At 45.0% G+C, this 26964-nt stretch overlaps 1 protein-coding gene across 1 annotated transcript in view; it reads left to right on the forward strand.

Moving 5' to 3' along the window:
* Positions 1-630: 630 nt before the first annotated feature.
* EPAS1 (endothelial PAS domain protein 1) overlaps positions 631-26964 on the forward strand; it is a 177249-nt gene continuing 150915 nt past the window's right edge. Inside the window, exon 1 of the mRNA XM_053312156.1 lies at positions 631-1026. Coding sequence (XP_053168131.1) covers positions 1001-1026 — 26 coding nt within the window. The 5' untranslated portion in view covers positions 631-1000. The remainder of the gene's footprint in view (positions 1027-26964) is intronic.

The raw sequence follows: 26964 nt of genomic DNA on the forward strand, positions 1-26964 counted from the left end.
GTGGGAAGGGGGAAGATTCCAGTTAGGAAAGTCCACGCTGCCGGGCCCGCATCTCCGTGCCACCGCTGCCTTTGGCCGGCAGCAGGGACCCGCACCCTTACCCATTGCCCTGGGCTCTACAGCTCCCCAAGGTCGGGCCGCCCTGACGCCAGGGCCATTCCTTCCCCCGCATCCCGGCCCCTGGCTGGGAGCGGGCAGGTGCCGGGGCTGAGCTCTGGCGACTCCAGCGGGGCCCCGGGCGGTCCTCGTCGCCCTTCCCCCGCCCCGCTTTCGCCCGCAGCCACGGCTCCTTCCTTTGACCTCCTATCAACAAGTCCTGGAAACTTGCCGGGCGGGAGCGGAGGAGAGGGCGGAGGCGGGCCCAGAGCGTGGCGCCTGGCTTGCCCATTGGAGGAAGCCCTCGGCAGCTCCGGCTGGAGCCGCAGGCTCGAGAGCTGCCCTCTCGGAGCGCCCTGCCAAGGCTTGACGTTTTAAATGAAGCCCTGGCCGCGCCGCCCGCCTCAGACCTTGACGCCAAGAGGAGCGGCCGCCAGCAGGAGTCGCGCGGGCGCCCGCTGCCTCTCTTCTCCCCTGAGCGGGCTGTACAATCCTCGGCAGTGTCCTGAGACTGTATAGTCAGCTCAGGGGCGGCACGGCCGGGATTGCAGCAGCCTTGCGGGGGGACGCGTCGCGCTTGCCGATCGCCTCGACGAGCCGGGCAGGAGGACGCCGAGGGCGCGCGCAACAAGTGGCCCCTGGGGCGGCGAGGGAGCGCCCTAGAGAGGCACAGACTAGAGAGAGCCGCGCCAGCGCAGCCCAGCCCGCCCTGCAGCACCTATCAAAGGTCTCCAGGGATCTTCCCACCCACCCAAGCCAGGCCCCCTGTCTGGATCGGTGAGCGCCTGGGCTGCCTTTGCCAAGCGGGACGCCCACGGGAGCCCTTCTCCTGCTTAGCCTTCTGCTTGGGTTAACCAGCCACCGGAGGAAAGCGGCGGCGGCGGCGGCTGCGGCAACTTCCAGTATGACAGCTGAGAAGGAAAAAAAGAGGTAAGAAGAAGGGGGCGATGAAATGGGCTCAGAGAACCGGTGGATGCATCTGAAAGTCAGGGGTGGTTTTTTGTTTTTTTAAATGAAATCTCTTATCCCCACCCCCACCCCCATTTGCTCTGGAAATGGCGTGTCTCCCCTTTCTGTGTCTTCGGCGGAGTGTCGTCTTCTAGAAGTTCACGCTGATTATAATGGGGTTTGACGTGAAGGCCCCAGTAGTGATCTGTTATGGTGGGCATCGTCTTAATAAGGCTAGGAGGGAGGAACCGCTCAAAATATGCAGGGTTTGGGGTTTGTTTGTTTGCCAAAATAAGTATCTGAAAATCTTAGTCTGGTGGACAAGTGCACTATCGGGGAAAGATGCACCATTCACATCTCAGTAATCTTTGCAGGTTGGTCCCCCCCCCCCGTTTCCCCCCAGGTCCCCGTTCATTTCAACGGCACGTCCTTGTTTATTGAATTCCAACGGGACCTAAAAGTTCTTAACTTTGGTTGGGACCGTACCTATAATTAAAAATAAAAGTTAAGCCTTTTAAGGTTTCAGTGAGCTCAAGGAATGACAGTGGAGTGCATGCTTCACTCTGATTTTGACATCAGTGGGGCTTCTTAATTTTGGCTGGCTGAAGACCACCACCACCACCACCCACACCCGCTCACACCCACCCGGGTCTTGACTAAAGTGAAGCAGCATGTTCGTTCTTTGCTTCTCTCCCGGGGTCTGGGACGCTGCTTCTTTCCCAGATCTGTGTGCTTGTAGTTTGACTGACACTACTCGAATCATGCTCCCAGACTTGGATTAGAGGACAACAACTCTCTGCTATCATAGCTGAGGAATGGTCCCGGGTCTGACTTGATGATGATGGGCAATAATGTGCCCGGGCTGCACGGATCTGCACTGCCACTGCACATTGTGGTGTGTGCATGCGATGCGTTTGTTTGTAGACACAACTACCCGCGGGCTGGGGGCGAGCGGTTGCCAACGCTCTCCAGGAAGATTTGAGAAAAAGAGAACACAGTAATAAGAACCCATTTCCATAGCAATGCTGTGCCAGTTCTTCCCTGTCGGGCTGTAATCTTGGACTTCAGAGACTGGGAGATCTCTAGAGGTCATCTGGTCCAGTCCAGCAGCCTCCCATGCACTTTGTTGGACCAGTTAAGCAATTTATTCCAGGATGCAAATATGAAGTAACGGGGCGGACTTCGCCGCCTTTTTTTTTTTTTTTTGGTGAGAAAGGATGGGACGATTCCCTTTTTGGGAGCGAGGGGTAGACAGAGCCGTTTGTGTTTCTTAGAGCGAGGAGTTGCTTCGAATAGGACTGGTTTCAACATTAAATGGGGGAGAAATCCGCTCTCCGGAGCGTTTCTGGAGGCAGGACGGAGGGAGTAACGTAAAGGAATCCAAAGGAGCTACAACTCCGGGTGTAGCGTTGCACAAGCCAACCCTCCTCCTTTCCCAGACGATCCCACTTTACACTCCCGATTTTAGAACGAGGGTGGCAAGAAACGGCCCGCCGCCACGTGCAACTCCGCTCCGCGCGCAGAGCAGCGTCGGTTGTGTGCCCTCAGCGGCTTACTCCCGGCTAGGCGTCCCGGGGACTTCAGTAGTGTTTGGCCTTAAAAGCATCCTGCCTTGGAAGCAAGGATATGCGGAGCGACATCGGACTGGACTGCGTGTGCGCGGCCCGCGCAGTGAGAATTCGGGGAAGAAGAACCGGTTCGGTAGCAGGGGACTGGATCTGCTCTGGGATAGTTGGAGAGCGGGGCGGGCGGGCGGTGATGGAGGGCTCGTTCGAACTGATTGCCCTGGGAGAGGTCCGGCCGCTTCCTGGAAGTCCAAGGGTTTATTCGGATTGTGCAAGGGCTGCGCTCCACTCCTCCGCCCCCACTCCATGCCTCATCCGATCAGCTCTCCCACACCCCTCCGTACTAGCTCTCTTTGCCCTCTCCTACTAGCAGTCGATTGTGCGAAGGAGGTTTTTAAATTTCTCATCCCGTTAAACTCCTGGGGGTATGTGTGGAGTTAAGGACGACGCTTCTCCCATCGCCTCCAAAGGGCCCCTTCCAAGCTCAGAGACCACACTTCAGCTGCAATCTCCAAACCGCTGATGTAGATAGTTATTCCTCAAACAACTCTTTAGCCATCCTGCCAGACTGGGAAGGAGTGCGCGCGCGCGCGCATGTAAGCGCATTTTATTTTAATGGTAATATGAAGTACAAACACCTAACACATGTCATAACTAGTATCGTTATAGAAAACATGACACACATAATGGCATCATACACCATATAGCAAAGTGTGTGTGTGTGTGTGTGTATGTGTATACATGAATAAATCCATCCACTCAAATTGATTTAAATATATAAAAATCCACACTGTCTTCAACGAAGTATCATAGAATGTCTCTCTCTTCTGTCCTCGTCAGTGCTTGCTTCAAGGTGCAGTGGGGCTAATAATATTGATTACCACTAGTCAATACTTCAGAAAATGCTAATACGATTTCATATGTCCTTGGTAATATTTACTCTTCCCCCCCAAGGGCATAGCTAGGGGAAAGGGGGCCTGTGTTCCCTCTTCTTGGCGACCGCTCAGAGTGAGGGAGATAATGAAGAAAATAGGGAGGGGTGGAGGTGGGGGCCCCTCAGGAGCTGGGGCCCCGGGTTCTTTGAACCTATCCACTCAATTATAGCTGCGCCCCTGTCTACCCCTATGCAGTTGGTTGCTGTTATTATCCCTATCGTGCACTGCAGTGCAGATAAGTACAGAGAGAGTGGCTGACATTCTGCTAATGAAGCACTGGTGCAACCGGAGGACCCTGTTGCTCCTGAAAAGTTCAGCGAACAGCTTCACTGCTGGCTCAGTGGTTGGGGCAAACTTTGACAACTTTCCTTCCCCAGGAAGCACTCTATGCCGTGCAAAAATACGTTCCTCAGGATTGTGCCGTCTTCAGGAACATATTTTTGGGTGACACAGAGGACTTCTGGAGGAAGGGGAGGTTGTCTAAATCCCACCCCACCCACACAATAGCACTGGTGCTATGTTATCACAGATGCAACACTGATGCTTCTCCCATTGCACCAGTGCTTTATTGGTCAGGATGTCAGCCAGTGACTCTTCTAAGGCCCAGTGAATTTATGGCTGGGGCACATTTCAGCCCAGTTCATAGCTTGCTCCTTTAACCTCTACTACACCAGCTCTTTATATGAAAACATCACTGGTTGTGAATATGCAATCAAGGAGTGTTTGATTTTTCTTTAATTGGTGAACACAGATTACAAAGGTGTGATCATATTATGTGCCAGCCTGTTTCACAGTTCACATTGAATCTAGTGAATCTTACTTTCAAGTATTTTTATTTTGATCTATTGGATTTTGTTTTGGTTTTAATTATTAGAAATCTCAGTGCACAGTCCTACAAAAATTAATTGATTTAAAGAGGCAAGTTGAACCTGTGAATGCTTAGTCCCGCTGAGTAAATGGTGCTTACGCCCAGTTAAGTATACATTGGATTGAGGCCTAAATCACATCCATTTAAACCTATGGAACTTCTCAGTGCTTAACTTTGCTGAATTGTGCCCCTTTTTGGAAATAGTATATTCAGGAAGTGTTTTATCCCCCCTCCATCCCCATTAAGTACCTGCACCAAAGCCTGTGTGATAGAATGAGTTAGAAACCTAATAAAGTTTTAGGCAGCAGACTAGGGATGTGCCCTTTATTGGAAACCTAATCAAGTTTCTAATAACCAACCAACAACAACAACCACCCATGCTGGTGGCCATGTGCATGGGGGGGCAGCTGGGGGAGAGCGCTGCTGGCATGAGCTGATAACTAGGTGGAGCGCCATGAGCATGGCCATGGTGGCAAGTGGAGGATGAGCAGGGATGGATCTGCTCTCCATGTTAAAGGGGCTGTGTGAAAGCCCTCTGTTTCAAAGGGATTGTGCTACGATTCGGATGCTGAATCGCATTCCAGCACATCCCTACAGCAGACTGCAAGTGGTCACTGCTACTGTGTTTGAAAACTTGCTGTATAGTTGAGGATGGTTTTTCATTTCCTGTCCCATGCATTAATCCTGTGCAGTGCAATTTGCAATAATGCCCATAGTATCATCTTGATAAACTTATAATTTCATTCGTCACCTGTAAAACAGGGCTGAACAGAAGGTAGGTGAGGATCTACTAGTGGATCTCTGTGTAAATTGCAGAGCAAAAAGAATTTCTGACTCAGTAGTTTAACAATAGGAAGTAGGATTGCAAGTTTAAATACATCTTTGCTGTGACTGGCATTACACTAATCTCTTTTCTCCCAGTCTGTGTTCCTCACCTGTAAAATTAACTGGTTGCCTTTGATGAGGTCTCTGTGAAGCTCTGTTTTAAGGTTTTGTGTTACAGTCCTTGCTCTGTACTAATTCAGATATAGATTTGTGCTCGTCCATGCTGCTCGTTCCAGTGTATGGCTCATGGGATGAGGAAAATATTTATCTTTGGCCATGAACCAGCATTTTGCATTTAACCACCACTGAGCTAATATTTTGCACCTTGCTTTGACTGATGAAAATTGGGGTTCTTGTAAAAAACAAAGAGAGTGCACAGACCTGATGTCTGGCCACTCCTGCTGTAAAGGATTGTTTAAGTGGGAGAAACTACTGCACTATATTGGGTTGCCAGTTCTGATGGCAGGTGATAGGTGATGTATTACTTAAAGGCTTTATTCCTTTTACAGTGTTGCCAAATATTGTCACATAATGCTGTGTGTTTGTATGAGTGAATGAGAGAGTGAGAGCTGTTGCATCCACTGGAAAGTCTGACAAAAAACAGAATTCCACATAGGCTGTAAGTATTGCAAACCTAGGCCAGATAAAGAGTGCTGGGTGGTTGAAGCGTTCATCACCCACATTTATTTGCTTTGCCTATTTCCATTGGTGTGATTATTTGTGTCTATTCAGTTCTCGGGCATCTTCTAGGCAACTCCTCAGTCACTAATTATGACTTCGCGAGTCTGGTACTTGTTCACCAGTAAGAAAAGGGATTCAAAGTTGGAGAGTCTCTAATGTTGCAACATATAGTTTTTCCTTTTGAAATGGAGCCGGAACAATCAATTATTGCTTCATGCTTAAGGACCAAGTACAGCTTGCTGTGGAACAGGCTGTGTTTTAGTTAACATTCAGCAATAACCATGGTCATTAGCTCACACATGTATATCTTAACTGGAGTTGCTAAAGGGGAAAGTACTTTAATTATAAAATAACAACAATCCAGTTAATGACAATCTGCATGCAAAGCTTATGCTCTCTCTCTGCAAAGTACTATTACAACCAGTGGGCGTTGCAAGCCTTTTAGAGTTCTTCTAAGAGAGCTGCTAACATTGTAAGAGAATATACTCAGTCCCCAGTTTAACTCTCAGTCCATCCATGAGCACACTTACTGGGTGACCTTAGGTAAGCTATTATTTTGTGGTCTCAGTCCTAATAATACTTGACTACATTACAAGTTTTTCTAAGATCATTGAGAGAATATATTCAAAATATTTTGATCACTTAGGAATAGCTCTGTAAAACCAATTCAGATCCATGGGTCATTTCCAAAGAACTGTGGGTATTCTTTGTCGATTGAAGCCAGTTGGTTGGTTTAAATATATTTGCAAATTTAAATATATTTACAAATTGCCAAAACCTCAATATGTATGTCTCTTTGAGAAGACTTGAAGTAGCTTACTTTGCACTGATTAGTGCTCTAATTTTTGGTGAACTTTCAGTGATCTACTGGAAAATGCAGTCCTTGTTTAAAATCTGTAACCATCTTTTAGTCCTTGCAGTGGAGAGTGGGCTCAGTTCCATCTACCAGAGACAAATTTTCTATAGACCCATGTGGTACAAATTCTTTCCTCAATTATCATTGAAAATATTCTTGAAAATAGAGATCTAGGGAACAATCCAGCCGAAAAGTTAAGTACATCGAAATCTTTTCTTTGAAATCAATGAGACTTAAGTGTCTAAGTGTGACTGGATCATGACCTGATGTCAATAAAAGAAAAGATTAAGCTCAAAATACTAATAGCAGCTATCAAATAGCTATCTGTTTGAAACAAAAGCAATAAATCAATCAATCAGTAGCTCTGAAGGCTTCAGATCTTATGTGTACATAATCTTGTGTACTATGTTATCTAAGATGTTCAAAATAGATTGAGGTTATATCTTTTTATTGGACTGACTTCTGTTGGTAGAAGCTTTCAAACTACAATTTAGTCTTGAGCCCTTAAACAAAGCTAATTCTTAGCCATGTAGTGAGTTTACAAGGTCTGTAGTTATTCTGAGCCAGCACACAGAAATCCAGACAGACAGGAACCGCTTCATTCTCTTTATTGTTGCGGGATCGAGTTGGGTATTTGACAAGTAAAATACAGTATTGTCAGATAATGTTCAAGTATGTTGGAAGCGTTCACTCTTAGACAAGCAAAAGAAGAGATACTTTTATCATTATTAGGTTTGATACTTTTGCTAATCACAAAAACAAATTAGTTAACTTGTTATTTAGGAGTCCATGAATTTTTGGCTTGTAGCCAACCAAACGGTTCTGGTAGCCAGGCTCCTGCCCCACTCCAAGGGTCAGAGGTCTTGTCACTGGCCTTGCATTGTACCTCTACAACCCAGCACATGGTCACATTCCCCTGCTGCCCTCCTCAAGGTTGGAACGGAGGTGGGTGTAGCACAGGTTTGCAGGGTGCCCTCCCAAGTACCTCCAAAGCACAATGCCACTGCTGGGGAAATTCCCCCAATCCCCCTCTGGTTCCCAACTAGGGTTCCTCCAGATGTTGCTGAACTACAACTGATTCCCAGCTGCAATTTATTGTGACTGGGGGTGATGGGATTTAGAGTTCATCAACATCTGGAAGAACCCTGTTTGGGAACCAGGGAAGAAAAAGGCTCTAGAAGAAGGCTGGGTTTGTGCCTGTCGTGTTGTATTTCCAAGGGGCTTAGTGTGCAACAGGAGCACGGTGGAACCCTGGGTGCGATACCCTTGTCCCCTCTTCAGCTCCAAGGTGGGGGAGCAAGGTTGGGACTCCTCAAAGTCACCACCAGAGTGTCGTGCCATACTCACCACAATTAGTGGAGTTCTGAACCTGATTGTTGTGAAACAATGACATAGAGGACCGAGTCTCACGATCAGTGAGACCTGGTTTCTACAGGTGAGCGGGAAGAGTGGGCTAAGCCCGCTCTCCTCACTCATGAGCGGGCAGGGAGCCCTGGGCGGCCGGATTGGCTGCCCACACGATGGCTGGCTCCCTGACGGAGCCGGCGGGGGTGGGGGAGCGGGGGCCGCGCTGCCCCCGCAAGCCCCAGTATGCCCTGCGTGAGCATACTGGAGAGACCCCCCGGAGCCGGGAGCCGGCTTTTCACCTCCCGGCTGGGGGTCTACTCATGAGTAGGCGCGGCGTGAAGGCGCGCCGCGGCTACTCATGATCGCAAAAAGCAGGTTTGCTGGTGTGCTTGCTCCACAAACCTGCTTTTTACCAGGGGTTCTTGAGCGGGTTACCCGCTCAAGAACCACCTGGCTCGGCTGCAAGCCCGGTGGTTCCTATGGTCAACAAAAATCGGGCTAGCTTCTGCTAGCCCGATTTTTGTTGATCGTGAGAAGCACTCCAGAATGTTAAAAAGTAACATGAATTCTTACAACTGCTAACAGGAAAGGCTTCTATGAAATGTGACTGATTTAGTGAAGAGTTCTATTTGGTTTTTATCCTGGGTCAGGATATTTATTCTGGTTGCAGACTTCTTTAAAAATATGGAGTTAAAGAAAAGATGGCAACTATTGAAAACCCCCACAGTTTTTAAAGGCAGCTGTGCTAAGTAGGCAGGACATCAATTCTTCAAGCATTGTGGAGTATTTGACAATACATGACCTCAGTCAAATAACGTATTTTATCTTATTTTATTTTATTTACTTTTTACATCCCATTCTTCCTCCAATGAACCCAGAGTGGTATGCATGGTTAGTATGTTTATCCTCACAACAACTCTGTGAGGCCAGTTGGACTGAGAGATAAGCCTGACTAGCCAAGAGTCACGCACTGTGTTTCATGGTTGAATGGGGATTGGAACTCCAGTCTCCCCAGTCTAATTCAACACTCTAGCCACTATAGCTGATTATATTCAATTGATCAGCTGGCCAGCATGCCAACAGCTAACTCTGTTGTGGAATATTCTACGTTTACATGAAGGAGAATTGGGCAGTTTGTGCATTTCCTGTGGAGCTCTGAGTGCATTGGAGCCTTATGGGGCTTTGAATTACAGCCAGTATGTGGAGAACAATATTAATTATCACATTTTTTCAGGGAGTATGTGTGTGCGCGCGCTAGTTTTGTGCAGAGACCGTTTGGTATGGTTTGGTCCGAATTTGGACTGAACTGCGGGTATGAGAGCCAGTTCAGTTGAACCGATTGGCTGGGCTGGTCAGTTCAATGAACCATCTTAAACCAGTTTGAAGCAGTTCACGATTGCACTGCTCAAACTGCCCCAGTTCATGGCAGTTCAGTTTGTGACTGAACAGGTTCTGCACATCTCTAGTGTGTGCATACATGTGCAAGGGGAATGGAGGGAATACAGAGATTCCTAGAGATCTGGAGCAAACTGAAAATAGAGGTCTCCAAGATCTGTATAAAATATAACTATTTATGTGTGGTACCTTGGCATTGTTGGTGCAATTGTGTTCCTTTTCTGTGCATGGCAGAGCTTATTGTTGCAAATGGAGAGAGCTAGATAGGATAGAGGACATACCCCTTTTAACTCTGCTTTGGCTTCGGTTTTCTCTCGTACTGAATTTTTAACCCCTCTTATGCATCTGGGGTTAAACTTTTTCTCCCTGGGCCAATTGCGGGAGGAGACATTAGGGCCATTTGGCTTGGGCCTCAAGCACAAAGGGGCTTTTTAAATTTTTTAAAAAATTGGCATTTATGTTTTGTGACTTGTTTTATGTGCCACCATTTTAAATTGTTATTATGGCTAGGGAAATGGAAGCTGCAAGTGGGCCTGCCCAGTGCCACTGCTTATACTATTTATCTATCTGCAATAAAGGGGTTGATTGTTCTGTCGTGCTTCAACTTCCCACCCATTTTATGTGTCTTTACTTTTGTTATATATGTATTTGAGAGCTTTACAAAAAGAGTATTGGGGTCAGTTTCTAAGGTGAATGGAGGAAAAGAAGCCTCAACATTCAAGGCACTGAGGGTCTACGTGATCCGAACAATCATTTAGCACCACAATAACTATGTTGATAGAACTGAGACAAGAAGGTGTTAACTATTCAGTATTAAAAATAACATTCACATCTCTAGGCAGGTTGTGTTGTTGATAGAAGTTCATGAATGAAGAAAGACACCATATGAATTAAAGCTGGGAACGATTAAACCCTAGAAAACCACCTTGCATAGTTGGACCCATATAATAATCCTTAATATAATTGTATATGTTTTGTATTAAAGTTGGAGTCTGTCAAACTCCAATTTAATTTAAACTTTGGTTTTATTAGAATCAATATGACTCCAATATGAGTTTTGTGAAGTTGTTGTTGTTGTTTTTAACCAAACATAGGAGGGTTGTAATTAAAGACTTGCAGAGTCTTTGATCCACACAGAACACAGTGTATTCTCTGCAGTGGGATTTGCCAGACTGAAATATCAAAAATTAAGGGGCAATTTGTATATAGTCAGAGAAATCCAGTCATGGTCTCCTTATTATCACACATTGTGAGGCTGCAGGGACTTGTTAGATCACTCTAGTGACATCTTTTTTGTGAATTGTTAGGTCTCTAGAATGTTCCGAAATAACATACTTTATTTGTGTTCAGTAATGTTCTGAGATAGTAGAATGAAGGATATTCTCTTACTATACACATAATCTAGTAATGAAAGGCAAATAAAAAGACAAAAGCAAATAACATTGGGTATGTGTAATACTGTCTTTCACCATGTCCTGGACAAAAATGACCAGATGTCCAGGTCTTGTTGGGACAGATTTCCCGTTTTCTTTTTAAATGCAATGTTCCAGTTTTCCAAGAATATTTTAGCTGAATTCTTGAAAGGTCTTAGTTTTTCACTTAGTCCCAATATGCTCTAACAAATTAAACATTTTGTTTTTGCTGTTGCTGAATGCATTTGCAAAGCCAAGTAGATCTTGTTTTGTCTACTAGAAGCAATTTTGGTTATTTTAATTTGGATTATTAAACTCTCATTGTGATGTTGACTGGAGTAAGAAGAAGAATGTTCAATAACTCTCCACATTATCAGTATTATTCTTTTTGTTTTTGCTCCTTCCCTTCCCTCTGCTTGAATGTGGATGAACGTTTTGTCCATGTTTCATGAAACATTAATTTAGAATTACAAGCCACTGGGAAACAAAAGTTTGTGTTAGTAAGAGGAAGAGTCAGATCCCGCAGCACTGAGTCAGAAGATGGCAATAATGACTGTGGCTTCTTTTTTAATCCTAAAACTAAGCTGCCTTTTAAATCAGTAAATATGTTCCTGGGTGAGGTGGTGATGGGTAGAAGGATGGTTATTTTCTATAGCAGCATTGGAGTATCTGGCATTTTGCAGAGTAACATAAGCTGGAAGATCTGTTTCCAGGGCAGGTTTTGGCATTAATTGTTGGACCTCTGCTGGGGAAAAGAAAAAGAAAGTTGAGGGGACAATTATGTAGCACCAGTGAACCGAAGAGACAAAAAAGAGGGGAAACCCAAAGGTGCTCTTAAGCTCATTGTCAGTTCTATTATTCACATGTTTAGAGGAAGGGCTGGCCTTAGGGGTTGGGTGAGCTGGGTGGTTGTCCTGTGGAGTGGGCCCTGGGGCAAAAAGTGAAGATGGGCCCCTGCTCTCCCACTTGCCTTCTTGGGAGAAGCTGTGAAGAGCAAGCTGTTGCCCAGCGGCATCCCCCTTCTTCAGGGGCCCAGGGACATTTGTCCCCCCGTCTCCATTCAATTACAGCTACGCCACCATCCTCTTCTTACCTGAAGAGGCCCCTGAATTGAGCTTGCACAAATAATATAATTTGGCAACATTGATAAACTGATCATCAGGAGGGTACTGAGGGCACTCCTTACCAAGGAGTTCTTCATACAGCAGGCTTTGCCACGGGTTTTCTGCGAGACTTTACTGTGAACTCGAAGTTGTCCCAAAAACCCGATGCAAAAAGTGGATTTTTAAACCTCAGAGATAAATCGGGCTATACTCTAACACACAGTGGAAAACCCGAATCGTATGTGAAGTGCTTCCCAATAGCTCGCAGGGACTTCGGGGGTAAACCTGGCCAATATGTGAATGCACGCCCTCCGTTCCGGAGGAGATGCAAACTAAAAGCTGGGTGTGAAAAACTTCCAATAGCACTATTTTTGCCAGGGCTGGCCCGGTTTAGAAGTCTTGCCTTAGCCTCTTGCATTGCGAGACAAGCTCTTCTGTTGAGGCAGATACATTCACCTTAAGTGGCGCAGTGGGGAAATGCTTGACTAATAAGCAGAAGGTTGCCTGTTCGAATCCCCGCTGTATGTTTTCCCAGGCTATGGGAAACACCTATATCGGGCAGCAGCAATATAGGAAGATGCTGAAAGGCATCATCTCATTCTGTGCAGGAGGAGGCAATGGTAAACTCCTCCTGTATTATACCAAAGACAGCCACAGGGCTCTGTGGGCGCCAGGAGTAGAAATCGACTCAACTTTACTTTACTGTCGTATCAATATCTTTTTCAGAGATTCTCTCTCAGATATCATAAAACATTCCTTCATATGTGGAAAAGAATATCTTAAAAAGATATTCATACAATATTTGCCTCTGCAGAAAAGCTTATCTTGAAATGCATAAGACTAAGCCAAGACCTCTAAATGTAATTGGCAATCAATTTTATAACACCTTTGGGGGCTTTAAAGGTGGCTCAGAAAGGCACCTTTGGGCCTTTCTGAAGCAAGGCCCTCAGAAAGGCCCACTGCTGATACTCAGGATCAAATGTGCCCATAGCCTTTGTACAGTGGTGGCAGAACACCTTTTGGGGCCCACCCAGGTAGGAGGGGGCCATGGAGGGCAGTTTGCTGAGGACCCCCTGAAACCTGGTGCTGTTCATTTTCTTGTCAACTTACCATCCATGTTTTGGGAAAAGACAGACAACAGAGGGAGAGGAGGAAGGAAGACTCATGCAATGGAAAAATGTATGTAGTTGTGCTTTCTTGAGCTTGTTTTCAGTAGATGAGGACTAAATGTTGAACTCAAGTCTTCACAGAAGACGTCAGTTTTGAGGAGGGGTTTGAAAAAAGGAAGAGAGACCCTGGCATGTGTGCAAACTGGCTCTGCTGCAAAACCCACAGAACTTGTCTCCCCAGTAGTCAGTCCTGAAGGGGAATAAATATTTCCTGTTAACAATGCAATAAGTGCCCTTCCAATACTCGGTGACCTCTGCTTGTTATGTATGTCTGGTTGGATCCTATAACAAGTGCTAATCTTGAAAGCTATTTCTTCCCCTTCGTTCCAATTAAATCACATGACCATTATAACACTCCCCACTCCCCAGTAATTGTGGACAGCAGCTTGAGGCTACATCAGGTGTAGGAGGCTGATTTTGCAGCCTCTAGTGTAATTAGCATTTACATTATCAGCACTTACTGCGTCTCAGACTGAACTGTGTCACTGACTAAACACATTGCATTTCCATTTCCTATGAGTGTTTCCACCTGTCACTATGCCTGTACTGCAAGTAGGGATGTGCATGAATTGATTTTTTCATTTTTATTTGTACCTGAATTGAATCACCCCTGATTTGTTTTGGGTCCAAATCTGGCACACCCCCCCCCGAATCACCCCAGATTCAATTTGTACCCGAATTTTCTGAATCTGAATTGATTTGGGGCAAAAAATGGGTCCCGGGGGCCAAAGAGTGGAGTGGGTGGTAGTTCCCAATGGGCAGAAGCTACCACCCAAAATTCAAAGAAATTGGGCAAAGGAGTGATTTTTAAAGGATTTTTGAAGTTGACACATCTTTAAGCTTTTCCCCACAGGGAATAATGGGGATTTCAGCAGCCTTATAGCTCCACGTGGGGGGCACCAAGGTGGCCTTAGTTATAACTCTGGGGCGGGGGAGGAGAACCATGGTGTCTCAGAGCGGGTTGTGGTGGGTGGTAGTGCCCCATGGGTGCAAGGAAGCAACCACCCAGATTTCAAAGGAATTGGGCAAATGGTGATTTTAAAAAGATTGTTGAAGTTGGCATGTCTTTGGGGCAGATCTGGGGCAGATAAGGGGTTTGGGAGGCAGAAGAGTCAGTCAGATGGTAGTGCCCCAATGGGTGCCTGCTACCACCCAGATTTCAAAGAAATTGGTGAAAGAGGTGATTTTAAAAGAATTTCTGAAGTTTGTTTGTCTTTAAGCTTTTTCCCCATAGCGAATAATGGGGAATTTCAGCAGCCCCATTAGTCCACTTGGGGGTCCACCAGGGTGGCCCAGAGCGGGATGCGATGTAGTGCATATAGGGTGCCAACCACCCCCAAAACAAGTCCATGGGGCACCGGGTTTTGTTGTTTCTGAAGTGTTCTTCTGAGAGTAGATTCTCTGGTTGGAAATGAGAGTGGATTCAATGACAAAACCCAGTACAGTGCTGGCACAGAGCTGTGCTGCTGCTGCTATGAAAATTTATATACTGCTTTCCAGTAGAAGTTCTCAAAGCAAATTGCATAGATGAATAAAAAATAAACAAAATAGCTTCCTGTCCCCAAAGGGTTCACAATCTTAAAAGAAACACAAGGTAGACACCAGCAACAGCCACTGGAGGGATGCTGTGATGGGGTTAGATAGGGACAGTTACTCTCCCCCAGGGATGTGCAGACTGGTCCGATCCGGGGTCGAACTGAACCACCCCTGCTGTTCTGTCGAACTGGAACCGGACCGCTAGGTCCGGTCCGGCCAGACTGCAAATTTGTTTTTAAAAAAAATTAAAGTAGATGATAAGTACCTTTAGCCCCTTCGGGGGGCTTGCTGAAGCCGTTGTGGGGGGTCCACGTGGGTTCCCTCTCCCCCCGCCAGCCCTCCTCATCACCGCCGCGGCCCACTGCAACCGGATAACTGGAGCATTTTTGGCCCTATCGGGCCTCCGTAAGAACGTGTGGCTGCCATTTTGGTGGCCGTCGCACATGCACCAATGCCCTCTGCCACGGCCTCTAAGGGCATTGGCGCATGCGTGGCGGCCGCCAAAATGGCGGCCGTGTGCTCTTACGGAGGCCCGAAAGGGCTGAAAATACTCCAGTTACCCGGCCGTGGCGGTGATGAGGAAGGCCGGCGGGGGCAAAGGGAACCCACACGGACACACACTCCCCACGGCTTCAGCAAGCCCCCCGAAGGGGCTAAAGGTACTTATCATCTACTTTAATTTTAAAAACAAACAATTCGTGGTCTGGGACCGGACTGGGGGGGATTTCGATGGGGGGCTGGATCAAACTGGCCCGGTTCCGTTTGAGGCCGGTCCGGCCTCAAACCAAACCAGGCCGGATGGTTCCGTGCACACCCCTATCTCCCCCTGCTAAATATAAGATAATCACTGCTTTCAATGGTGCCTCTTTGCTCAGCAGGGCTGTGAGATCAACAGTTTGTTTGTCAAACAAGTTTGTCAAACAAGTTTGAGATTTTTGTTTGTTTCAACCAGAGCACCATGGTCTGGCAGGCAATCAGGGATAGAGGGGAAAGAGAGAAGAAGAGGGTCCAAGTCAAAGTTGGGGCAGAATCAGGCGTCCAGCTAGGTAAACAAACCAGAAGCCAGGAGTCCAGAAGCAAGCCAAGGGTCAGGAACAGAATCCACAACCAACCCAGGCAGACAAACTGGAAACCAGGGATCAAGCTAGAAGTCTGGAGTAGAGCCAAAGGTCAGAGAAGTCAAGACAGGGAGACCAGCCGTACCGCACCAGAACCAAGGAGACCTAGAAAAGTAGGGAAAGCTAGCTTCAGACGGGAAGCAATTTATGTTGTTGTAGGAAATGCCAGTGGTTGATTCCATGGGGTGGGTCTTGCCCAGAGCTCAGTATCAAGGGACAGCAGCATTCAGAGCCTTAGTCCAGGTGCTGCCTGACACAGGTTCATATTCTGGTTTGTGAAGCAGAGTTAAACCACAGTTCCCGGTTTTGAACGAGCTGCAGAGTCCCAATTAAAAACCAAAAAACCAAAAAGAAAAACTCCTCAGGATATTGATGGTACATGAGCTGAAGAGGTAAGGGGAAGAAGAGCTGGTCTTGTGGCAGCAAGCATGAATTGTCCCCTTTTCTAAGCAGGGTCCACTCTAGTTTGCATTTGAATGGGAGATTGCATGTGATATCTGTAAGATACTCTCCTTAGGGGATGGGGCTGCTCTGGGAAGAGCATCTGCATGCTTGCACGCAAAAGGTTCCACGTTCCCTCCCTGGCATCTCCAAGATAGGGCTGAGAGAGACTCCTGTCTGCAACCTCGGAGAAGCCGCTGTTATTCTGTACGGACAATACTGAACTATATGGACCAATGGTCTGACTCGATAGAAGGCAGCCTCCTATGTTTCTGTGAAGCATGCAGGCTCAGGGGACTTCAAGCCATGTTCATGGCCATACAAGCCATGCTTGGTTTGTCTGAACTAGCCCATTGCATTAACTAGGTAACTATGGATGTAGGCCACAGGCACTTTCCATGATCATGATGCAATTTTTTCTCATTTGAGCACTTTCCACATGTGGGCACATACCTGGACAGCCAAGACTTCTCACCCTGTGTGGAAAAAGCCGTGCATGAATAGCATCCTGTCCAGTGCTGCATCCTTCTGCCTCTTGTTCTTTGAATGCTGCTCTCCAACAGTGGATTTTAATGTGACCATTCTCTTCTTGGGTTTTGAAGAATTCCCTTGCATTGTTCAATGAGAAGACTGGATTCCAAAAGGTTTTATTTATCATAAACTGAGTAACCAAGCTGACAGATGACTCATGTGGGTGTGGCTTAACGTATTCCAAAGGTGGTAAGTTAAAGCTGTGTGTGGTAATACAAGTAGCAAAAGTCGTTCAGACATTCCTTTGCTGCAGCCATTAAACTGTGAGTGTTGACTGTGGCTACTGGAACAAACCATTATTTTAATGGTTCAGACTATTGACTTGAATTGGGTAAACAACTACAAGCATAATGTGAAAACAGGGTGCGTGGTTTGGGTTGAGCTGGTTGTCTAATACGTAGAAAGTGAAATATTGCTTCTGACTTGGGAGTGAAAACTGGCCACTTGCAAACAGAAAAATACCTAGCTCTGGTGTGGTGTGTACCCAGATCTTTTGGATAGGAGACTGGTAATCTTAAACTTGAGCCAAATTTTATTGCTAAACTGCTAAACCCACATTCTCTGCTCCACCCTCTTTTCTCTGCTAAATTCCACCCATGTCCTGCAGCATAGTGATATGATGAGACAGAATGGGGAAGCACAACCTCCAAAATTTCACCGAAGAAAATGGAGGCAAGGCTGTTTAGTGGGCGTGGCCAAACAGCTTGGGGAGGTGTGGCATACAAATCTGACTTCAGGTCTGATACAAATGGAAAGCAGGCCATAAAGTGCATGCAGATTTTTGAGATTACCAAAGCAGACGAGCCAAGTTCATACCCTCCAACGCTCTGCAGATGAAAATAGATGCAGATGTAACAACCAATTCTCATATTGAGGATTACTGACCAAGCCGTCTCACTATTACTCATTATTGCGAGCTGGAGTCCACCCATTCTGTGCTACACACTGCGGAGTGTTTGCTGTGCACCATTGCTATATCCAAGGCTTGATGAGAGTTCACCAGAACTTTCTGTTTGTATGAAGATCCCATATATCTTCAGTCTGCTAAACTCCACTTGTTCGCCTGTCAGAATTTGCCCACAAAGTACACGGGCGCCACATGCAGATGCCTCTCCTGTCATGTTCTTGAATTCTGTTGCACTTTGGGTAGTATGCTCTTTTGCTGTGTAAAGCTATAGGTTAGGGGTTCCCATCCTGGGGTCCTCCAGATATTGCTGAGCTACAATGCCCATTGTCCTCAGTAGGGAAGTGCAGGGACCTGTTCGGAGGCCCTTTTATGGGCCTCCGAATAGGTTCAAACGTCTGGCGGTTTGGCTGGTTTGAAGGTGGAGGGGATACTTTTAAAGGTGGGGGAGGTTGCCACCCATCTCCCCCACCGGTGCTGTATTTTCAAATGGTCCGGCAGCTTATCTCCCTGCCGCCCCGTCCCCTTGTTGGACTGGAAGTGGCTGGAAGTACCACACACGTGCGTATGTCGCACTTGCTCGCATGCATGTTGGGCTCATACACATGTATGTGCGACATCGCATACACTCGGCACGTATTCCGGCCACAAACCAGATCCAGTCCAGTTCGACCATCAAACCGGGCTGAACTGGTTCACGGGCTGGTTCGGGAGAATACTTGTAAAGAGGAATCTGGTGAGGATTCCCTAAGTTCAGGGTGGGGGAGCAAAAGTACCTTTTAATTCAAAGCCCATGGTGGAGAGTCTCCAGAATTGGTGGGGAGTGGCGGCAGGGGCTCCTCCTAGTCCCCGCCAACTCCTGAATGACGGTCCGGGCCGGCTGTGGCCCAGTTCAGGCCTCTGCGTATGCATGGAAGCCATTTTCATTACTTTTGCACATGCACAGAGGCCATTTGCATCACCACACAATTTGCCAGATTCACTTTTACGAGTATACCCCAAACAGTTCTTAGAACTGGAAGCCAGTCCGGTTCAAACTTGGGCCATCTGAACCGGACTGGTTTGATGTCGAGCCTGGCTTGAATCCAGCTGGCTTGCACATGCCTAACCACAATGCCCCGAACTGGAGGGAATTTCAAGATAGTCCTATGTAAGAATTCATAGGGACATCACTGGACACCTCTCTCTCTCAGTCCAAGTGAGAATGAGGCACTGCTCTGGAGCTTGCTTAACATCATGGTTAATCTTACCCTGAGTTATACCTGTTCTCATGCAACACAAAGCCATTGCTTGTTTTTCAGTACACAGACTCCCAGTTAGCCAATTCTGGGTAAAAGTAAAGGCCATCCAGTAGTCATGAGAGGTTCGACAAGAATGGGCTCAACAGTACTTCATCTGTAAGTGTTTTAGAATGTATGATGTGCACACTATAGTACTGAGGCAAACATTTGCTGTTTGAGATAAAGGGAGTCTGAAGGTCATATTTTTTTAAGAGGCTCTGAAGTAGTTTCTGTAAATGTAATTGTGTTAAGCAAGATGGCTTACATTTGATTTCGCTGCTGATTAGGTTAGCTATATATAATGACAGCAATAAATGGCACATGTTCACTGCGCTTTTAATTTTAAATAATGTACTGCTTATTCTCGCTCTCATTTTGTTTGGAAAATCACAGGCTGATCCTTGAAATATGCTGCCTCCAGATAACATTATCAATATATCTCCTAGCCATGTGTATTCACAATTAGATTACCATTAATGTAAGCAAACCCTTGATGTTATCAATCCCATTAGTTTTCATAGTATCTTGAAGATCCTGGAGGTGCATTGAAAACACAATTATTTTTATTTAGGATGGATTAAAAAATGCAAATTAATGCAATACCAACTCAAAATGAAGCTCTTTCTAACCTCGCAGGTATTCTCCCCACCCATTACTATATATGGGCAATGTTGCACAGCATCACGGATGGTTCTGAGCCACCCCCGCTGCTGCAGACTCCTATGAAAGTGCTGGTGGTTTTGCACAAAAGCACAAATGCTTAAAGTAGTGAGCCCGCTCTTCATGAGCAGCACTACTTGCTTGCTCTTCTTCGGGCAGCAAAATGGCATGGGGGGGGTGGATTTGAGAGCTAGGACTAGTAGTAGAGAAGCCACCTAATAGTGTAGCGGGGAAGTGATTTGACTAGCAAGCCAGAGATTGCCAGTTCGAATCCCTGCTGGTATGTTTCCCAGACTATGGGAAGCACCTATATCGGGCAACAGTGATATAGGAAGAAGCTGAAAGGCATCATCTCATACTGTGCAGGAGAAGGAAATGGTAAACCCCTCCTGTATTCTACCACAGACAACCGCAGGGCTCTGTGGTCTCCAGGAGACAGAACCGACTCGATGGCACACTTTACCTTACTAGTAGTAGACTGTATTACGTAGCTGTAGTAGACAAATGTGTGTAGGTTGCAGTGGGGTTCTTTGCGTTTCTTCCTTTCTTCTAAAACTACTGCTTCACATTAGATTATGAAGTTATGCTGCAATTATCATGTGATTTCAAGTCCTCTTACCTTCATTGAGGGTTGAAAAAATTACTATACTCTAGTGTGTATACTTTATTGTTGCATTTCATGTTGTACGCTGCGGTAGGTGCTTTAAAGCAGAGTTATAGCTAAAAAGTAATATATTTTTTTTTAAAAAAAAACACCCTGGAATGTTTACCCTCCTATGTGGAAAGTCTGAATCGGCCCTGATCTGGAAATATTATTGTTGTGGGAAAATAATTATTATGCCACCTGGTTGCTTCTTTCTTAAGAGAGCACTGATGTGTGCATGAACCCCCCACCCCCCGCCATGTACTCAAGTTTCCCCACTTCAGTAACAGGGGTAGTTGTGTAGATGCAACATTGATCTCCCCAACACTAAAATAAATGGGGACACTTATGTGGGCATTGGAATATCTTGCTTGCAAAAAATCCTTGTTGGGCTTCATTTCACCTTGCTATCAGTCCTTACAAGTTTGTCCATCCTATTTTGTCCTCGCCTTGTAATACATGAGGGCTAGAAACATTAAAAAAATCACAACCACCAGGAAGACTCAGTATTCTAACTCAAACAAGCTGTATGCATTTGGGTGCTGTTCATAAGATTTTACATAACCCATGCAAGATCGTGCGCTGCCTGTAAGAACGATACATGATTTCATTGTCCTCTAAATAAACTTAGAGACTTGTGAAGATGGAAGGACTGGAAGGTCATTTCGTCTAGTTTTCTGTACTAATACATAACTAATGTTTTGACTCCAGATCACTATGCCAGAGGCTGAAAATGAGGTACAAGAGAGGAGAGCTGGTCTTGTGGTAGCAAGCCTGACTTTTCCCCTTAGCTAAGCAGGGTCTAAGCAGGGAGACTAGAAGTGTGAGCGCTGTAAGATATTCCCCTCAGGGGATGGAACCGCTCTGGGAGGAGCAGAAGGTTTCAAGGTCCCTCTCTGGCTTCTCCAAGCTAGGGCTGAGAGAGATTCCTGCCTGCAACCTTGGAGAAGAGCAGAGCGCGTGCTCCTCTAACCCCATTTTTTGGGTCATGTGGCTCCATGCTGCAGCAACTCAAGAGTAGCCTCCCGACCGGGGGGGGGTTACAACAAGCCTCCTGGTGTCGGGGGGGCTCCCCAGAATGCCCTGCACATTCACACCAGTCATTCTGGGACTTCCAGGGGCCAGGAGGACCCTGAACCCCACCGCCCCAACCGGCTCCATGACGGAGCCAGTAATTGTTTGGGTGGCTGATCCGGCCCCCCCAGATCACTCTTCCTGCTCCTGTGCAGGGAGAGCGGATCAAGCCCACTCTCCCCGCAAACCCCATTCAGGCTCTCCACAGTGCTCGTGTGGAGAACCTTAATGTGTTATGTGTTTTTCATTTTATATTTTAATACTGTGTTGTGACCCGCCCAGAGAACAATTTCTTATGGGCGGCTAAGAAATAAAATGGATTATTATTATTTATTAGCCAAGCAGCTTTCTTGATCAGCTGATTCAACCACCCTGGTCTCTCGGGCAATGTTTTTGTTCCTGTGGGCTGATGCATTTACTGTGCCAGATCTATAAAGCTGATTGTGTAATAAAGTATATGCTGATTAAAATGGCTTGAAGAAGTGAGCCAAACCACATTCTGCTGTGGAAGTAGAACATCTTCATGGTTACTAGCCAATATGACCTGAGTGAAAATGCCTTTCAATCTACAGATTTAACTAGAGAGAGCCTGGCAATACCCAAATCTATCATTCATCCTTTTCAATAGATTGTTTTCTTTCTATTTTAGTAGGATGTCACCAACCAGATTTCTCTCCTCCCATCTTTGGTCAGTTGTGACCATATCATTGATAAAATTAAGCACATCATTTTTAAAAATACTGCTTCTGTACCACCAGACTATAAAAACGGGAACAATGGAAGTTTTGGCAAGGAACATTCTGAGTAAATAGATGCTGAGACTTGTCCCTGGGTTAGAGATGTTTAAGCAATACACTCCCATGGAATTCACATGATTGGATGACTCAGTGTAATTTGAGTTTTTCAGTGACGATCATGTTTTAGTAAAAGCTGGAGTACGTAAGAGAGATTCTGAGAAAAAAAACACTGGATGAATTCCCTTAGGAAACTCCCAGAATACACAAGCTCTTGAGTCTGCAGGATTCCCAAGTGGTCTTTCTCCAAGTGGGAGAAAGACCTTTATGTAGACAGATCAAGCTCAGCGTTTCTCACTTTATACTTTGCAAGCGATACAAAGAATGGCCTTGAGCTTTTTCAGACAGCAGGTTTAACTGTGGGTTTTCTGTGAGGCTATACTGCGAGTTCGAAGTTGCCCAAAAAACCTGACGCAAAAAGTGGATTTTTAATCCCATATCTAAATTGGGCTACACTCTAAAGCGCAATGAAAAACCCAGATTGTGTGTGAAGTGCTCCCTGGTAGCTTGCAGGGACTTTGGGGTAAATTTGGCCGATATCTGAACACACATCCTCCATTCCGGAGGAGATGTGAACTAAAAGCCTGGTGTGGATAACATCCTTGGAATATATATCTCCTTCATGGGAATTCTTGCATGAAGTACATGGAATCCTGGGATTAGCCACCCAGTCCTAAACATCCATATTTTTATCCAGAGGATAAAAATTTATGATTTTAAAACATATTTAAAAATGGAATTTTTTAATGTTTGTCGTTTAATTGCAACCATAGTAACATTTTTTTTAAAAAGCCATATTTAAGATGCCATCTGAACTTTCTAGAAACCTACATCTGCACTTAAAAGTGAACTTATGACCTAGTTAACACACTGAGTTAAACAGTATATCTAAAGAATGATAATGGATAAAACATCCGTCTTTTGAGGTTAAGCATTATGACTATACTGTATATTATTACGGAGGAACTGGAGGAACTGGCAAGTCATCATAGATTGAGATCTAGCCTCTGTTTCAGGAATATATGAAACCATCTCACAATGAGTCAAACCTTTGGTTTTTCTAGAGTAGTATTGTGTACTCTGATGGGCAAAAGCTCTCCAAGTTCTGAAACAGAGGTTTTTCTCATTGCCTGCTATCTGATCCTTTTTAATTGGAAATGCCAAGGATTGAACATGGGACAGTCCACATGCAAACATATGCTCTACCACTGAACTTTCTTTCTGAAGATTGTTCCAGAATCTTCCACTATACTCCCATTTAATGCCCTCTAAATTCAGCATTTGTTCAGAACCGGTATTACTATCAGCCAAATTTAATCTCATGGGATATTAGATATTTGAATAATTCAGATTTGAATGTTATTCGGTTCCAACTGAATAATTGAATAATTTCAGATTCTTAAAATTTGTCATTTTAATAGTGGTTTTAGCCTGGTCTTTTACCTTTTTAATTTAATTTTTTTGTTCTATATTGCATCTATTGTATTAATGTTGTAAGCTGCCCTTAGCAGTAGTGCGCTGGAAGGGTGGGGTATAAATATTCATAATAATAATAAATAATAATACCCCCTTGCCACCCACACAGACACACATGTCCCCATAAACCAGCTGTTCTTTCTGGAACGTTCTGGACACTTTGGCCTACAAGTAGTTGCTCTGCTCACTGTTCATGCACATGTACATAGAGAGTTAAATATACAGGGTCAGCCCAAGCCCCACCCCTAGTGCTGGAGGTGCTGCCCCGTCTTCATGGTGACTTACCATGCCAATTGTCACCTTGCAGCATGCACCGCTCTACCCTCCCATTCCCTAGTGGTATGTGCCCCCTTCCCTTCCCTCCCTTGGCAGCACACAAGCAGTGCTGGGCCTCTTCCTATCACTTTTCGATTATTATAAGGGCACTGGGGGGATGAACAGAGTGGAAGTGTGCTGAGGAGAGGGGAGTAGCGACCTAGAGCACCAAGACTCTGTTGTCCCTAATACACTTCCGCTCTGTTCATTCCCAGTGCCCTTTTAATAACAGGGGAGTGGGGAGAAGAGGAGTAGAGGCTGAGAGAGAAGTGACTGGCCCAGAGTCACCCAGCAAGTATCATGGCTGAATGGGGATTTGAACTCAGGTCTCCCTGGTCCTAGTCCAGCACTCTAACCACTGGATTTCTCTGAATGTGGGCCCTTTGGGGACAGGGTTCCATCTTATTTGTTTGTTATTTCTCTGTGTAAACCGCCCTGAGCCATTTTTTGAAGGGCGGTATAGAAATTGAAATAATAATAATAATAATAATAATAATAATAATAATAATGATGATGATGATGGTGGATTGACCAATATATATATATATGAAAAATGCCAACAAGGAAATAATGATCTGCTATTACAAGTCTAGTCCAACTAGAAGAGGTTATTTAAAAAGAATGTACCAAAAATTGGAAAGAGAAGCATCCAGATACAGAAATAACAGAACAAAGGCTAGCAGACCAGAGAAGATTCATAATAAGAAATAAAGTATTCACAGGAGTTGAGCTGGAAGAACTGCAAAGAGCAACACAGGCTTAAGATATGGAAGAAGAATTACCACCAACTGAAGAAGTTGCTCAGGTGCAGGTGGAGGAGGTGTTGGAAATCGAGGATGCCACTGTTGCTGAACTGTTTCAAAATCAAAACCAGGCAACCTCCCCTTTGCCTTCACCTCAAAAACCCGAATGCCATTTAACAGAAAAGCAACAAGAACTAAAGCAAAAAATAACTGAGCACATGAACCAAACAACCACCAGGGTTCGACTTCCAGCTCTAAAAACAGTTGCCAAAAAACAACTTGCTCAGGCATTAAAAGATATAAATGCTGCACTTGCAGAAATAACAACCAATAATTTGCAAGAAACAAACCAACTAATGTACAGTGCAGCAACAATAACAACACAAGAGCTCGGATATAAGATCAGTGGACCTGTAAAAAAAGAAAGTAGTACATCACCTAAATGGAAGATTAGATTAGAAAATAAAATCTCTAGGCTTAGATCAGATGCTAGTAAATTGAAAGATATGAAAGACAAGCTGAAGAACGAAAACACCAAACAGTATCTGCTCCAAAAATACCACCTAGATTCAAGGAAAATTAGAGAAGTCCTGGAAATAATAAAGCAGCAAATAACAGCAGTGTCAAAGAAGATTAGCAGATATGAAGCCAGAATTACCCAACACAGGCAGAATCTCCAGTTCCAGTCGAATCAGAGATGTTTCTACCAAAGCCAGAAGGAGAAACTGCAAGAAAGGTAGAAACACCAAATAAAGAAGAAACGGTGCAATTTGGGGGGAAATTATGGGACAATCCAATAGATTATAATAAAAAAGCAGGCTGGATGAAAGAGGTCAAAAAATGTAACCAACAAATGCAAGACCTAATAATAACACCAGAATTAATAAGCGAAAGAGCAAAGAAAATTAAAAATTGGACTGCTCCAGGCGACGATGAACTGCATGGCTTTTGGCTTAAACACCTAACAAGCCTTCATAAACAACTATCAAAACAGTTCAATCACATTTTGCAAGGAGGTGATATTGAACAATGGCTGACAACTGGGAAAACTCATCTCATAATGAATGACCCCAGCAGAAGGTGGTGTTCCAAGTAATTATAGACCAATAACCTGCCTGACAACCATGTTCAAATAATAAACTGGAATAACAGCAGATGAAGTGATGCAACACTTGTTAACAAATAAGCAGCTACCAGTTGAACAGAAAGGAAATTGCCCAAACATCAGAGGCACAAAAGACCAGCTGCTGATTGACAAAATGATTTTAGAGAATCGCAAGAGAAGAAAAACAAATCTAAGTGTTGCATGGATTGACTACAAGAAAGCCTTCAACTCATTGCCTCACACATGGATACTAAAATGTTTAGAAACAACTGGTGTTAGCAAAAATATTCAGATATTTATTTAAAAAGCAATGAGCATGTGGAGTACACAGTTAACAATCAATGGTGAGACACTTGGACAGGTTAGCATTAGAATAGGTATTTTCCAAGGGGACTCACTATCCCCTCTGTTGTTTGTAATCGCCATGACTCCACTTTCACAAATACTAAACAAAACAGGCCTCGGATACCAAACATCTAAAACATCAAGTAAAATCAACAATCTGCTGTTCATGGACGATCTGAAGTTGTATGGAAAGTCCCAGTCAGAAATCGAATCACTGCTAAACACTGTCCGTATATTCAGTAGCCATATAGCAGTGGAGTTTGGACTAGACAAGTGTGCTGCATTAATAATGAACAGAGGAAAAATAAGAAAAACAGAAGGAATAGAACTGCCCAATGGAAGCAAGATCAAGAACCTGGAAGAGAAAGAATATTACAAATACTTGGGCATTCTCCAGGCTGATAACATTGCACACGCTGAAGTTAAAAGAAAAATTGGAAGTGAATACATCAGGAGAGTTAGAAAAATCCTCAAGTCCAAACTCAATGGCAGGAACATCATACAAGCCATAAACACCTGGGCTATACCTGTTATCAGATACACTGCAGGAATAATAGACTGGATACAGGCAGAGCTAGAGACGCTAGATCGTAAGACCAGGAAAATCATGACCATCAATCATGCTCTGCACCCCCGCAGTGATGTCGATAGGCTATACCTCCCTCGCAGTTCAGGTGGAAGAGGAATGCTGCAAGTCCATCAAACAGTAGAGGAGGAGAAAAGAGGCCTTGAAGAATATATCAAGGACAGTGAAGAAGATGCACTTCAAACAGTCAATAACGAGAAACTATTCAACACC

The sequence above is a fragment of the Hemicordylus capensis genome, chromosome 1, assembly GCF_027244095.1.
Source record: "Hemicordylus capensis ecotype Gifberg chromosome 1, rHemCap1.1.pri, whole genome shotgun sequence".
In the NCBI taxonomy this organism is placed as follows: domain Eukaryota; kingdom Metazoa; phylum Chordata; class Lepidosauria; order Squamata; family Cordylidae; genus Hemicordylus; species Hemicordylus capensis.